General features: G+C 46.6%; 1 protein-coding gene across 1 annotated transcript in view; it reads right to left on the minus strand.

The window, feature by feature from the left end:
* Positions 1 to 11,428: 11,428 nt before the first annotated feature.
* Positions 11,429 to 16,369, minus strand: part of MIER2 (MIER family member 2) — a 65,530-nt gene continuing 60,589 nt past the window's right edge. The window contains exons 12-13 of the mRNA XM_060688559.2: positions 14,571 to 14,707; positions 11,429 to 12,488 (exon numbers count right to left, since the gene is read on the minus strand). Coding sequence (XP_060544542.2) covers positions 12,022 to 12,488; positions 14,571 to 14,707 — 604 coding nt within the window. The 3' untranslated portion in view covers positions 11,429 to 12,021. The remainder of the gene's footprint in view (positions 12,489 to 14,570; positions 14,708 to 16,369) is intronic.

Raw genomic sequence — 16,369 nt, forward strand, 5'->3', positions numbered from 1 at the left:
CACGTGCACATGTGCAGGAGGGCGGGGCACATAGAAGTATGGGTGAGGGCGTGTACACAACCCCCCCCCCCGCTCCCACGCTTTTGGCACTCGAAGGTTAGCCATCAGTGCACTAGAAGCTGTTTTAGGACTCTTTCCAGAGCACGATACCATAGTCTCTTGAGACAGAAGGATGCCAATGATGATGCTTGCCACCGTTGTTAGGTGAATCATTTCAGTTGATAAGTTAGTAATATAGTTGTTAAGTGAATTTGTCTTCCTCATTGGTTTTGGTTGTCAAAAGGTCGCAAAAGGGGAATCACATGACCTTGCGACGCAGCGACGGGTCGTAAGTATGAACCAGTAGCCGAGCATCTGAATTTTGATCACGTGATCCTCGCGATGCTACAAAGATTGTATGCTTGAAAAAAATGGCCACGCGTCACTTTTTTCAGTGTCGTTGTAACTTGGAACGGTCACTAAATGAGCTGTTGTAAGTCGAGGACTACCTGTATTTACAATGGTGGCAGGGTCATGTGATCAGGCATTGCAACCTTCCCAGCCAGCATTGGATAAGCCAAAATCAACAGATAAGCTAGGTTTACTTAATGGCTGCATGATTCACTTAACAACTCCTGTGATTCATTTAACAACAAAAAGTCTGGATATTTTTTTTAAAAGTGATATATATATACATATATATAGTTAGAAAGCTTTAGATTAGTTTTGTATGTATAAAATGAGTATGTATACGCAGGTATACCTGTTTAAGTAATGCTGAACAATATTTTAAAGTTGGTAAAATATAGAATAGAATAACAGATTTGGAAGAGACCTTAGAGGTTTTCTAGTCCAACCCCCTGCCCAGGCAGGAAACCCTACACCACTTCAGACAAATGGTTATCCAACATCTTCTTAAAAATTTGCAGTGTTGGAGCATTCACAACTTCTGGAGGCAAGTTGTTCCACTGGTTAATTGTCCTCACTGTCAGGAAATTTCTCCTTAGTTCTAAATTGCTTCTCTCTTTCATTAGTTTCCACCCATTGCTTCTTGTCCTGCCCTCAGATGCTTTGGAGAATAGTTTGACTCCCTCTTCTTTGTGGCTGCTCCTTAGATATCGGAAGACTCCTATCATGTCTCCCCTAGTCCTTCTTGTCATTAAACTAGACATACCCAATTCCAGCAACTGTTCTTTATATGTTTTAGCCTCCAGTCCCCTCATCATCTTCGTTGCTCTTCTCTGCACTCTTTCTAGAGTCTTTTTTCATATTATGGACTAGATTTGAAAATATGAGAATGAATGATGAATGATCTATCATACCCCACAGCAAGGGAAGCTGAGATGGTTAAAATGTTTCTTTCATCCCAAATAAGAGATTATATTTAATTTTGCCTCTAGTTCAAAATCGTTTCCGGATTTTGTGTTTGCAATGAGAGAGAGAGAGAGAGAAAAAAAGAAACTTCGATTCTAAATTAGACAGACTTATTGTTATAGAAAGGGCTTGTACATATTGCTGTGTAAAAGCAAAAAGGTGAAGTTGTGTAACGTTGTTATCTTTGACTGTGCCAAAGAGTGTCAGAAGTTGGTGCCTTTTCCTTTTTTTTTTTTTTCTCCCATTACACTATACCCCCCTTTTCCTTCCTCTCTTCTTACTTTTCCGTGGGTTTTTTTTTCTTTGCATTTTATACTTTCGATAAATAAAAAAAGTTTTAATTGTGAACAACAAAAAAAGGTCGTAGTCAAGCGCCATTCATTTAACAACCACCAGAGGAAATCCTGGTCCCAATTGTAGTCATAAGTCAAGGACTTACCTTACCTGTAGTGATTCATTGATATCTCCATTCCCGCCGACTGGATCTGTAGGTGTGATCAGAATCCTCCAGGGGTTTTGCATTAAAAGATAATAAGACGCTTGTCCTTGGCTGATTGTGTTAGGAGCAACGCAATCTGGGCTGGCTCCATTATCAGTTGTTGTTTAATTTACTCAAAGCTCATTTCAAGTGTTGCATCTAGTTCTTTTTTTAAAAAAGAGAGCCTGAATAGAGTGGAATGGGTGCAAAAAAGGGGAAATGATCTGAGGATTGAAAAGAAAAACCTGTAAGGAGAATGTTTATGGAAGGGCTCTTAGAGGTCTTCTAGTCCAACCCCCTGCAGAAGCAGGAGACCCTATCGCCGTGATGGCAGACCTATGGCACGCGTGCCACATGTGGCACACAGAGCCCGCTGTTGTGGCCCGCCAGCGGCCTGCGCGGATTGTGGCTGATCCCGACGACGAGGAGGCTGGTGTGGTGTCGCGCCAGCAGCCTGTGCAGCCGGCGCTCGCGTTGGGCAGCGAGGAGGCTGAAGAGGATGTGATGCCAGAGGCAGAGACTCAGCCAGGGCCTTCAGAACCTCCAGAGGCTCCTTCCAGTGGAGAGAGCGAAGTGGAGGAGCCTCTCCTCAATGCTCGGGCACGCAGGGCTGCCAAAAGGCAGGTGTGGCTACTCAGGAGGAGGAGGTCTACTCGAGAGTAAGGCTTGAGGATAATTGGCCACTCCCTTAGCCTATTTAAGTCACACGCCGTTAGTAAGTTTCTTGCAGGAAACAACTTGTAATTATCATCAGAGCATTTTTGGAAAAGTCTTATCGTATTTTGTTTTCTGGGCTGGTTGCCAGCCTTTGCTAGACTTTGGTTTATTCTTGCTACTTAATAAATTTGATAAGGACCGTTGGTGTGTGTCAATATCCTCGGAAATCCAGAGCTGGGGCAAAACACTCTCTCAGCAGGCAAGCGAGCCGTCGCCCAGCTCAGCTCCACCGTGCCGGCCAACTGATTTTTGGGTCTCTGCCGCGCATGCGGGGGGGGGCGCATGTGGGAGAACATGGAGGGCAGAGGGGGGTGGGTGGGTCACGTACGTGCATTGCATTATGGGTTGTAAGTGCAGGGAGGCTTACTAGGCCCAAAAAGGGGCATGAGGGGGTTGTACGGAGTGGCCTCCCCACAGCCCAGTTTTGCTCCCAGGAGGCTGCAGGAAGGCCTACTAGGCCCAAAACGGGGCACGGGGGGGAGCACACATAGGGGCGGGGGAAGCAGGGGGGGTCACACGCACATATGCACGGAGTGTGTGTGCCGCGCGCGCATTGCTTTTGGCAACCGACAATAAAAAGGTTAGCCATCACTGCCCTATCGCATTTCAGACCATATGGTTGTCCAGTCTCTTCTTAAAAACTTCCAGAGTTGGAAGTTTTCCATCCCCCACCACCACCCAGTCAGAGCTGAAGAAGCTTCTTGGATGAGAAGCAAAATGTCTTCAAAAACAAAACAAAAAAAAAAGAAAGTCCAGTTGCCTCATGAAAAAGTACCTTTGGGGACAACCATGACCTGGATGACTGAGGATCTCCACAGACTTTTAGCTGTACAATTTGGGATGAAAACCCTTTGAATGGTGTGGGAGTAGGAACGGATTTCGTAGGGCCGTGATGGTGAACCTATGGCACGCGTGGCACAGGTGGCACGCAGAGCCATATCTATGGGCACACGAGTGTTGCCCTAGCTCGGCTCCAGCGCGCATATGCGTGCCGGCCAGCTAATTTTCGGACCTTCTGGGGCCCACCGGAAGTTGGGAAATGGGCTGTTTCTGGCCTCTGAAGGGCCCCGGTGGGGGGTGGGGAGGGCTGTTTTCGCCCTTCCCAGGCTCCAAGAAAGCCCCTGGAGCCTGGGGAGGACGAAAAACAGGCCTACCGGGCCCACTGTGCCATCACATGCCAAAAGTAGGGGGAGCGCAGGAGCGGGGTGCATTGAATTATGGGTGTGGGCATGTGTGTGCGTGACCCACCCCCCCGCGCTCCCCCCTTTTGGCATACAACGGCAAAAAGGTTAGCCATCACTGTCCTAGAAAAAAAAATTTACATTGTGGTAAACATGTTATCAGGCCATGCCTTGTCAGAATCAAATCTGCTGGTCAGGCTATTGAGAGAGATCTTCCTTCAAGGCTCTCTCGTTAGAAGTCCATTTTACGTGGACAAGTCAACCGGACTTCTTAAGATTGGCCGCCTTTCCTCGAAAGACACTCCTAAGGGAGGTTCAGATGTCCCCCTCAACCAGCGTTTCTCAATCTTGGTGATGTTGAGATGTGTGGACTTCAACTCCCAGAATTCCCTATCCAGCACTGCTAGCTGAGGGATTCTGGGAGTTGAAGTCCACCTATTGTGGTCCACCAGCAGCCTGCGGAGCTGGCAGCGGAGTCGGACAGCGATGAGGCTGAGGAAGAACATGGGCCAGTCCTGGAGGCTGGGGAAGGCCCGGATGAGGGCTCTGCGTCTGAGGCAGAGATGGGGCCAGGGCCATCGGGGAGTGATGTGCAGACTTCGGAGCCTCCAGAGGCTGACAGCAGAGAGGCAGAGGAACAGGAGGAGCCTGTTCCTAGTGCATGCATGCGAAGAGCTGCCAGAAGGCAGGAGCAGTTAAAGCAGAGAGGACGACTTGGGAGTAAGGCCAAGAGATGATTGGCCCCTCCCATAAGGCTTAAAAGACCAGCAATGGCGTTTGGGCTTTGCCGGAAAACGACGTTGGTAGCTTTGTCTTCTTCGTCTACGTCTTGTATTTATTTTTGTATCTGGGACTTCTGAACGTTTGCCAAGAAAGGCCTTTGGCAGTTTGCCTAATTGGACCAAGGTTTGCGATAGGACTGAGAAATTTGCATTGGGAGGAATTTGCTTTAATTTAGTCGAACGATGCTGGGAATGAAGTCATACTCAGCTGTTCGAATAAAGTTTGTTTGTTTTTTCACTGACTGATTTTCCTACTATTTACTTTGGCCTGGGTCACAACACCACCTCTCTTACAGTGGTCAAGAGTGTACATTTTATATCATGTGTATAAGAAATAAAAATGAAAAACTTTTCAAGAGTGAGATTCCAAGCTCAGGCCTCAATCCAAGCCTTTAGGTTTTCCACTGACTCTCAAAAAATTATTTTAGCTTTGGATTCTTCACTATTCAATTTCTCAACATACATGGTTAGCCCTGTAAATTGGATTCACAAATCGTAAATAAATAAGACTAAGGAGAACTTGAAAGTACAGGTAGACCTCGACTTACAGCAATTCACTTAATGACCGTTCCAAGTTACGGCACTGAAAAAAGTGACTTACGACCATTTTTCACTCTTTTGACCATTGCAGCATCCCCGCCATGGCCGCGTGATTTACATTTGGATGCTATGACAACTGATTCACATTTATGACCATTGCACTATCCCGGGGTCATGTGATCTCCTTTTGCGACCTTCGGACAAGCAAAGTCAATGGGGAAACCACATTCACTTTTAACAACCATGCTACTAATTGAACAACTGCAGTGATCCATTGAACAAATACGGCAAGGAAAGATGTAAAACAGGGCAAAACTCACCAAAGTTTCTCGCTCAGCCACATAAATGTTGGGCTCGATTGTGGTCGTACGTTGAGGACTACCTGTGCTACATCATAGAGGTAGGGCCCATAACCAAATATTAAGTCTGCAGAATGTGGGCATATGGATTTAAACTCCAGGAGGGCCAGGCTTCCATTGAATTTATGAAAAAACTATCTAAGAGCTTTCAAATTCCGTTTTATGGGATGGTGTTGAAGAGATGGATGGTCCCCGTCGGAGAGTGATGTCTGGAATGAGCAGGGGGTGAGCTGCTCAAAGAACCCTTTCGAAAATACAACAGATATGATGCCTTCTGGGAGAGATGTTGGCCAGACAGCAATCAGGTCATTGGTGGGTTTCAAAAAAATTTACTACCGGTTCTATGGGCATGGCTTGGTGGGCGTGGAAGGGGAAGGATACTGTAAAATCTCCATTCCCACCCTACTCCAAGGGAAGGATACTGTAAAATCTCCATTCTGTCCCCACTCCAAGGGAAGGATACTGCAAAATCCCCATTTCCTCCCGATCAGCTGGGATTTGGGAGGCAGAGAATAGATGGGGGCAGGGCCAGTCAGAATTTTTACTACCGGTTCTCCAAACTACTCAAAATTTCCGCTACCGGTTCTCCAGAACTGGTTCAGAACCTGCTGAAACCCACCTCTGAATCAGGTGGTGAAATAGTTCATCTCAATTCACTCAAAGGCGGTGTGTGGGCTGTGGAGATTAGTAACTCAAAATTGAGTTTTTCAAACTCGGTTAGTTGAAGATGGGTGGACTTCAACTCCCAGAATTCCCCAGCCCAGTTTGAAAAAAAACAACAACCACCAAATAACCCCACTGTACAGGTAGTCCTTGACTTACAAGTTTGCTTAGTGACCGTTCGAAGTTACGACGCCACTGAAAAAAGTGACATGACCATTTTTCATGTTTACAACCACTGGAGCATCTGTATAGTCACGTAATCAAAATTCAGAGTGTTAGAAACTGATTCCCATTATGATGGTTGCAAGTGTCCCGACTTACAACAGTTCGTTGAGTGAGTGTTCCAACGGCACTGAAAAAAATGGACTTATGACCATCTTTCAGAGTTATGAACTTTGCAGCATCCCCCATGGTCACACGATCAAAAATTCAGACGCTTGGCAACTGGTTCACATTTATGACGGTTGCAATGTCCCGGGATCACGTGATCCCCTTTTGCGACCTCCTGACAAACAAAGTCAATGGGAAAGACAGATTCACTTAACGACTGTGTTCAGTAGTGGGTTTCAAATCCCGCCGCTACTGGTTCGCTATTGGTAGCACGTGGGCGCGCTTGCTTGCTTTGCGAGCGTGTGGCGCTTCTGTGCATACACAGAAGCTTCTGCACATGTGCAGAGTGTTTTTAATGACGTCTGAGTGCCGCTACCAGTTTGCTTGAACCGGGGCGAACTGGGAGCAACCCACCACTGACTGTGTTACTAACTTAAGAACTTTAGCGATTCGCTTAACAACTGTGACAAGAGAGGTTGTAAAATGGAGCAAAGCTCGCTGGACAACTATCTGGGACAAAATTTTGGACTCAAGGGCGGTCGTTAAGTCGAGGACTACCTGTATATGAACTCTTCCGGTGAGGCAGCCAAGCTGTCCCAGTGATAGGTACCTTAATGCAGGAGTGGGCAACTGTGGCAAGCTGTCTCAGGAATTCTGGGAGTTGAAGTCCACAGGTTGTAAAAGGGCCACAGTTGCCCACCCCTGCCTTAATGCAAAAAAAAAAAAAAAAAAAAGGGGGGGGGGGAATGGACAAAAGAAAAAAAGAACCAGAATATTGAGAAGTAAGGCAAGAAGGCAAAAGGGGAGAGGATAAATCAGAAAAAGGGAAAAGGGGAACAGAAAGAAAGTGAGATATAGATATAGATATATATTTATTTTTATATATATATATATTTTAAAAAAAGACACAAGTCTCCCATTTGGTTTTTCTTCCCCTCCACAAACTTATGCTTTTAATTAAATAAATAAAAGGTATTCAAGGCAATATCACTTCACAGTGGAAAACCCTCCGCGGCTTCAGCAGTGGGGGGAGGGCGGGGAGGGGGCAGGGAGAGAGGCAACCAGGAAATAGGATGAAAAAAAACAAACAAACAAAAAAACAAAAAAACAAAAACAAGGCAACGAAGATAAATGAACACTTCGTAACAAAATAAAGGAATAAAGATTTTCTTCTTTTGTGGAACAACCTTCCCTCCCCCCACCCCCATTAGCACGGTATTCCTTAAAAAAAAAAAAAAAAAATCCCCCTCCACTCAATGTAAACAAACTTGGAAAATTCGTAGTATAAATAAGACATTTTCAAATATTAAAACAGAAGGAATGAAATAGGGCCGTTCCAAAGGAAGCGAGGGGACAAGATGTTAAAAGGATTCATCGGAGCAAAATATTTATATTTTTATATATATATATATATATATGTATATATATATATATTCTTTTGAGGAAGGGCATTATGAACAAAGGGGATTGTACGGGATTGATGGTTGCTTCCATCAAATCAGTGTTTCTTAACTTTGGCAACTTGTAAGATATTGTGGATTTCAACTCCCAGAATTCCCCAGCCAGATTTGCTGGCTGGGGAATTCTGGGAGTTGTAGTCCGCACTTTAAAGTAGACAGAGTTGAGAAGCGCTGAATTAGATGGCGTTTGATTGGGGTAGGGGGATACATCCATCAAGAAGGGCCCAAACGTATATGGCCCAAGACCCTTCTCTAAAATACAGCGAAGGGCAAAGGTCACACAAGAGCTTCCTGTTGCCAATTGCAACTTTCTGTCAACAGGGGAAATCCGTCGGCAGAACCTCTGCCCCCTACTGGTAGAACCTAGGAATGCAGCAAGAGAAGAAAAGCATTCTGGACATTGGTCTAAAAGGGGGAATGTGGAACTCTTCTGGGTGACCTGAGAAATCATGTACCAATACATTGTTTTGTCCTGGGTGGGTTTACGTGATCCTGTGGAACATTTCGGAGACCATTGGACATGCCAAGAAATCAAGTTACCGTATTTTTCGGAGTATAAGAGGCTCTGAAGTATACGACACACCTAGCTTTTGGGGAGGAAAACAAGGGGAAAAAAAATCTGCCTCTGCCTCCCAGCAATTTGCCTCCTTGCAGCAAACAGCAGTCTGTTTCAGTTTCAGCACAGCCTGATTAGCACAAGCAGCTGATTGTCAGTTGGATGCCTCCCGACGATCAGCTGTTTCAGGCTGCAGGGATTGCCATAGCCTATTGCTGTCTCCACATGCCCCATTTTCGGCCTCTGCATCCCATTTTTGGCCTTCGCACACCTCATTTTCCACCCATTCTGATCCCTGCCACCCAGAACAGGCGGAAAATGGGGGTGGAGGCTGAAAATGGGGTGCATGGAGGCGGCAATAGGCTATGGCAACCCCTGCAGCCTGAAACAGCTGATTGTCGGAGGCCAATCCAGCCGACGACCAGCTGCTTGTGCTAATCAGGCTGTGCTGAAGCTGAAACGGCTGTTTGCTGTAAGGAGGCAAATTGCTGGGAGGCGGAGGCCAAAGGATGGGGGCTGGCAGGTGGGCGGGTCTACATTCGGTGTATAAGATGCACCCTAATTTTCAGCCTCTTTTAGGGAGGAAAAAAGTGTGTCTTATACTCCGAAAAATGCGGTATTATGCTCCTCAAAAGGACAGACCCAGCCCTGTGCAAAGGAATGGGCAGGCGTTCTCAAAACGGGATGTGGGTGGTGGTGGGTTTCGCCTTACGGTATCCAGAACAATGATTGAATGCGTGAAGCCCCTTGGAAGAAATGTTAACCCTGAGAGTTGAAGATTGACCGGTCTGGGGCGACATTAGCGGGTGACGAAATCCAGAACCCCAGAATAATCAAGGTTTAAAATGAGGAAGAGAAAGGCGGAGCGGGGGAAGTGAGAAGGAAGAAAAGAATACAGGACGTTAGAAAAAGGAGTGGAATTCTTGTTTTGCTGCCAAAAAAAAAAATTTTTTTTTAAAAAAAACTCTTCAGAAACCAGGTTGGGTTTTTTTTGGGTGGGTGTGGGTTCACTGAATCCAGAGGAGCACTGAATGCGAAGAACAGGAAGAGGGGAAAAAAAAAAAAAAGAAATATATTTCTCGGACAGTCCTAAAAGGGATTTTTCATCCCTGCTAAGCTGCAAGGAAACCCCCAATTGTAGGACATTGAGTTCTCAGCTCAACCAACCAAGCATCGCTGCTTGATTCGCTCCGTCCACCACCCGGCGCTGGTCCCTAAAAGCAGATCCGGCCATCTTGTCATCACCGCTTCATTTTGGAGCTGGTTTTCCTTCCCTGTGACCTGGCGCCTCGCCTCTGCAAGCTCTCTTTTTTCCAGAGAGGCTCTCCAAGGTCTGTGGTGGGAGAGGCGTGAGACAACCATTGACCTTCCCCTTCAAAAGAAGCCGGGGAGGATGAAGGACGATTAACTCTGCGACTGGATCCAGAATGATTAAAAAAAATAAAAATAAAAACACTTCTGGCTTTCCCTCCTGCACCCATCTTCACTTCCCCCCAAAACATCTGGGGCAGAAACAGCCCCCAAACCAGCAGTGAAATCCAGTGAAGCCTGCTACCAGTTCGGTGAATCTGCTACCGACAGCGAGAGGGGGAGAATCCGCTGTGCCACATGATTTAGATTAGCTAGAAAGCAGGAAATCCAACGATTCTAGCTAATATAAATCGCGCGTCACAGCTGATCGTCGCCCAGCTGATTGTCGGAAATACTGATTCGCCCGAACCGGTAGCATTTTTTTTACTACCGGTTCGCCTGAACCTGTCCGAACCGGTAGCATTTCACCCCTGCCAGAAACGATGCGGTGATTGGATGGAAGCAAGGTAGGGGATTATGGGGCAAGGTGGTGTCCTCATTTCCCGTTTGTTTCCATTTTTACCTGTTCTAAGGCTCCAGTTGTACAAAATTGGGGAGAACGCAAAGCTTGGGCTGTCTCTTATCTCGTTGAATCGGGAGGGGAGTTCGGGTGTGGGTGGGGATGTTCTCTTTTGAGAGTATAAATGCAATACCCCCCCCTCTTTGGGACTTCGCGGTTTAAAAATTTTTAAAGGAAAAGGATCTGAAATGCAATCTGGAAACATTGTGGAGAAAAGAGCTGCGTGTATGGCACTGTCTTTGTCCTTGCTAATCCTGCCAACGTTTCGGAGTGGTCAGAACAACCAAGCTTGGAGAGGGTGGGTGGGTGAGAGAACTCCTCATGCTCCCCTTCCCTCTCTTACTCCTCTCTGCACTCCCCTCACCCACCCTCCAAGTCTCAGTTTGGCACACCGAAGAAGCAGCAGTGGTAGAACTGCTGCGAATGGAGTGGTAGGTCGTGAAAAATATCTCTCTTTAGCAAAAATAAAAGACAATAAAATCAGAGGGTGGGGTTTCCCTCCCCCCATCTTTCCCTTGCCTGAAATCACTCTGCTAAACATGGAATGTATGTTTTTGGGGTGTGTGGGTGTGTGTGAAGGGGGATGTAGATGCTGCTAGGCCGAATTCTCTCTCCTTACTCTTTTGTCTCCCTACTTGCACCGATTCTGCACTAAATGTGACTTTATCAGAAGTGGGAAAAATAAACCTCGTGAGCAATTCCTGTAGGGCAGTGTTCCTGAACTAGGGCAACTTTTAAGATGGGTGAACTTCAACTCCCAGAATTCCTCAGCCAGCATGGATGTCTGGGGGAATTCTGGGAGTTGAAGTCCACAAAAAGCCAGCTTGGGAATTCTGGGAGTTGAAGTTGCCAGGGTTGAGAAACATGAGGATCAGAGAGACGTGCCCCCCCCCGGACTGTTTTCTGCACCTGACTTCGAGGAAGTCCCCCCCTCCCCACCAGATAGAGGTCACAGGGAGGAGAAAACAGGACCCAACAGGGTTTCCACTCGCTCTAACCACACAGGGTCACAAAATTTGGCAACAAGTCGTCCCACGTACGCACGTGCCCGTGTGCGCATGTATAGCAACACACTCGGACGCTCTCACCCACCCACACCGAATCAGGTGTACGGAAAAGACCTGAACTAGCGGGAGGTACCAGTCCTGACATTGATGAAACTAAAATTCAGGTATTCTCTACCCTATTTTGCTCCGGTGATTAGGAACCCGATGCATTTTTACGCCTAGTTCCCGCGCTCCAGGAAACCTTGCATTCTACCCCCGTCCAGCCCCCTCCCTCTTCAAAGTGCTCGCGGCCAGCCTTCCTCCCTGCAGAGTGTCCGTTCTGGGGCCAAAGCGCCTTCCCCTGGCAATCTGAGGGGTTTGGCTGAATGTGGAGACGGCGGGTGGGGGGGAAGACTCGGTCTGTCCCGCATGGCTTTGAGGGGGTCCCCGTCCGTGATGACCCCATGGGGGTCACAGTTCCCTTCGGCCAGCTCCTGCGATAGGTGCACAGGAGATTGTGACGGAGGTGTTTGGTTTTGCTGGAGAGACACTGGAACTGCCAGGGGTGGGGTTGGCTGGCGGGGAACCGGCGCTCCTCGGATTTCGGAAGGGGAGAAGCAGCAGGTTTGTCACCGAGGACCAGGAAAAGATCATCATCGAGCCAAGATTTCTGATCTCTCGTCCCCTCGTCTCCCCCAGAATACGAGTCAGCTCCTGGCCTATAAAAGACCTCTTGATGGCCGCTGTCACTGAGACACTGAGTCTGAATGGGCTACGGGTGCCGGACAGGATTGTGGAGTGGTCAGGAGGCTATTGACTTCTCCAAGACCCAGGAGGCTGAAATCGGGGACAGCTAAGGACACTTGCGCAGGGGCCACCAACGTCTCTGGATCTCCCTCCAGTCCCGCGTGGCTGGAAATTAAAGGTAACCTTTCCGTGACGCTCTCGGGGAGTGGGGTGAAGTCCACGGTGATAGCTTCTCCCGAGCACTGCAAGGGCTCTTCCTGCTTGTCCGTCGCAGCCATCTGGTAGAATCCGGCTTCGGAGGGATTTGGTGGGTGCTGAAGGTACGTTGGGACACGGCTGGCGGGGGGCACCTCCTCGGGGGGGTCAAAGGAACAGTTTGTTTCTGAAGGCGTGCTGCACTCGTAGCCATGCCCGGATTCACTGGTGCTGCCGAGACTGCAGGCTGCGCTTTCAATGCTCAATGGATCTGCAGGGGATTGGGGGTGTAAGGAGGAGGGGAAAAATCCCAATTCATTCAATACCACTCATTAACTTGCATTTCATAAACTACCTTAAGCTTTTTCGGTCTGGTAGTTAAGCAATATAGATATGGCACTGGGCCAAGTTATCTGCGGGACCACATTAACAGTCCTTTGGGTCGGAGATGGAGAACACAATTCTTGTCCCTTTCCCTGAAACGTCTCAACAGTAGTAACTGTGAGAGGAATCTCGGACTCCTGGTATACAATCACTTAAATATGAGCCAGCAGTGTGTTGCAGCAGCCAAAAAAGCCAACACAGTCCTAGGTTGCATTAACAGAGGGATAGAATCAAGATCACGTGAAGTGTTAATACTGCTTTATAATGCCTTGGTAAGGCCACACTTGGAATTCTGCATCCAATTTTGGTCACCATGATGTAAAAAAGATGTTGAGACTCTAGAAAGAGTGCAGAGAAGAGCAACCAAGATGGTTAAGGGCCTGGAGACTGAAACATTTGAAGGACAGTTGCAGGAACTGGGTTATCTAGTGTAGTGAAAAGAAGAACTGGGGTGACATGATAGCAGTGTTTCAATATCTAAGAGGCTGCCAAGAGGAAGAGGGGTGGGTGGGGTGTCAACCTATTTTATTATTTATTTATTTATTTATTAGTTCAATTTATATGCCGCCCTTCTCCGAAGACTTAGAGCAGCTTACAATGCACTTATAGCAATAGCCTTCATTCTTTTGTATATACCTGCTTATTAGGGCTTTGGCCCCCCATAAGCGGTGTTTCTACAAAGTCAGCTGATTGCCCCCACAATCCAGCTCCTCAATTTACCTACCTTGGAAGGATGGAAGGCTGAGTCAAACTTGAGCCTGGTGAGATTTGAACTTGGACTAATTGCAGGCAGCTAAGTGCTACATAACAGCACTTAGTCCGCTGCACCACCAAGGCTCCTAAATTTTCCAAAGCAACTGAAGACCGAACAAGAAGCAATGGATGGAAACTAATATATTCAACCAAGAACTAAGGAGAAATTTCCTGACAGTGAGGACAAGTAATCAGTGGAACAACTTGCCTCCAGAAGTTGTAAATGCCCCAACATTGGAAGTTTATATATATATATATATATGTTTTTCTTCTAGCCAGGTTTTACTTGGTTCTGGGCTTTTTTCCTTTCTAACAGCTAGCAAGCTCTAACTGCTAGGTGGGAGACCTAAATAGATCCATTTCTAGCTCGTTTGCTTTCTTCAATAGGCCACACCCATATCTTATGTATCCTCCCTGTAAAGGTACAGTATCAATTTTCTTACTTCTTCATAGGGTTTATGTGTGTTTTTCTTCTAGCCAGGTTTTCCCTACGTAACCAAGGTTTTTTGTAGCTCCAGCTCAGTAGAATCACATCTACTCGGTTCTGGGCTTTTTTCCTTTCTAACAGCTAGCAAGCTCTAACTGCTAGGTGGGAGACCTAAATAGATCCATTTCTAGCTCGTTTGCTTTCTTCAGTAGGCCATACCCATATCTTATGTATCCTCCCTGTAAAGGTACAGTATCAATTTTCTTACTTCTTCGTAGGGTTTATGTGTTTTTTGTAGGTTACGTAGGGAAAACCTGGCTAGAAGAAAAACACACATAAACCCTACGAAGAAGTAAGAAAATGTAGAGAACACCAGCCTGAAGATGACGAATGAGACTTCGTCGAAACGTCGCCAAGACACTTCCAATTTTACGTGGGAGAAGACCCGAATAACCAAAGACCTACATACAAACACCCGCGAAAACCTGAGAAAACAAATATATATATATATATATATATATATATATAGATAGATAGATAGATAGATAGATAGATATAGATAGATATAGATATAGATATATAGATATATATAGATATAGATATATATATAGCTACAGTGTTTTCCCGAAAATAAGCCCTCCCCAAAAAATATTTAAACGCACGTGCAGCCGGTCCCCACCATTTCCTCTGCTTAGAGTTAGGGAGACAGAGCTGGATGCATCCACACGCAGGACTAACCAACCCCGTTTACTGGGATCGAGAAGACGTGCAAACCTTGTAAAAACGTACCTGCCGTCTCCATTGTTAAATGATCCGGATTGAAACAGGAGTCCAGGCAGCCAGCGGCCGACGCAATGGGCGGAGAGCTTCGCGCGCGGCTGGCGCTTTCCACTTCCCCGCCATCTAAAAAGTTATCCACGTAATCCCTACGGAGTTGGGAGAGACGGAAGGAGACAAAAGAGGGGCAAACATGTCGGTGGTTTTTCCATATGAACAAAGCAGTCTTCAGGTAGTTCTCGACTTACGACCACAATTGACTCGCCCCAAATTTATGTTGTTAAGTGAGACATCAATGAAGCGAGCTTTGCCCCATTTTACGACCTTTCTTGCCACAGTTGTTAAGTGAATCACTGCAGTTAATAATAAGTTAGTAACACGGTGGTTAAGTGAATCTGGCTTCCCCCGTTGATTTTACTTGACAGAAGGTCCGTAAAAAGGGATTGCAGAGACCGTCATAAATACGATCCAGCTGCCAAGCATCTGGATTTAGATCATGTTATTGTGCCTCTGCTGCGAAGATCATAACTGTGAAAGACGGTCGTAAGTCACTTTTTTCAGTGCCGCTGTAGACTTTGAATGGTCACTAAACGAAGCGTTGTAAGTCGAGGACTACCTGCAGTTTTCAGAGTCTTCCACACTCTGCAATCCTAGGAGACTTTGTAGGATTAAACCAAAGATTAAAAATTTCCATCTATGGCCATTTGATGCCCCCACATCCTTGTCCTTTGGCTGTCTCTGTCTGGCATGAGGTCAATTGGAAATTAGAAATCAAATGCAAATCACAGCAGTGCTTAGACTTATATACCGCTTCACAGTGCTTTTACAGCCCTCTCTAAGCGGTTTATAGAGTCATCCTCTTGCCCCCCAACAACCTGGGTCCTCATTCTACTGACCTCGGAAGGGTGGAAGGCTGAGCCAACCTTGAGCTGGTGAGGATCGAACTCCTGGCAGTGGGCAGAGCCACCCTGCAATAGTGCACTCTCACTACTGTGCCACCATGGTCCGTCCGTCCTTCCTTCCTTCCTTCCTTCCTTCCTTTCCTCCCTCCCTCCCTTCTCCCCTCATATTCCTTCCTTCTTTCCTCCCTCCTTTCCTTCCTTCTTCCCTCCTACTCCTTCCTTCCTCCTATTCTTTCCTTCCCTCCCTCCCTCCCTCCCTCTCTTCCCTCATACTCCTTTCCTTTCCTTTCTTTCTTTTTCTTTTCTTTTTTTCTTTCCTCCCTCCTTTCCTTCCTTTTTCCCTCCTACTCCTTCCTTCCCTCCCTCCCTTCCCTCATACTCCTTTCCTTTCCTTCTTTCTTTCTTTTTTTCTTTTTTTTTCTTTCCTCCCTCCTTTCCTTCCTTCTTCCCTCCTACTCCTTCCTTCCTCCTATTCTTTCCTTCCCTCCCTCCCTCTCTTCCCTCATACTCCTTTCCTTTCCTTTCTCTTTTTTTCTTTTCTTTCCTCCCTCCTTTCCTTCCTTCTTCCCTCCTACTCCTTCCTTCCTCCTATCTTTCCTTCCCTCCCTCCCTCCCTCCCTTCATACTCCTTTCCTTTCCTTTCCTTCTTTCTTTTTCTTTTTTTTTCTTTCCTCCCTCCTTTCCTTCCTTCTTCCCTCCTACTCCTTCCTTCCTCCTATTCTTTCCTTCCCTCCCTCCCTCTCTTCCCTCATACTCCTTTCCTTTCCTTTCTCTTTCTTTTTCTTTTCTTTCCTCCCTCCTTTCCTTCCTTCTTCCCTCCTACTCCTTCCTTCCTCCTATCTTTCCTTCCCTCCCTCTCTCCCTCCCTCCCGTTTAGTAACTTTAAAAGGTCACTAAACGGATGGTTGT

The sequence above is a fragment of the Pantherophis guttatus genome, chromosome 1, assembly GCF_059756535.1.
Source record: "Pantherophis guttatus breed Tessera chromosome 1, ASM5975653v1, whole genome shotgun sequence".
Taxonomy (NCBI): domain Eukaryota; kingdom Metazoa; phylum Chordata; class Lepidosauria; order Squamata; family Colubridae; genus Pantherophis; species Pantherophis guttatus.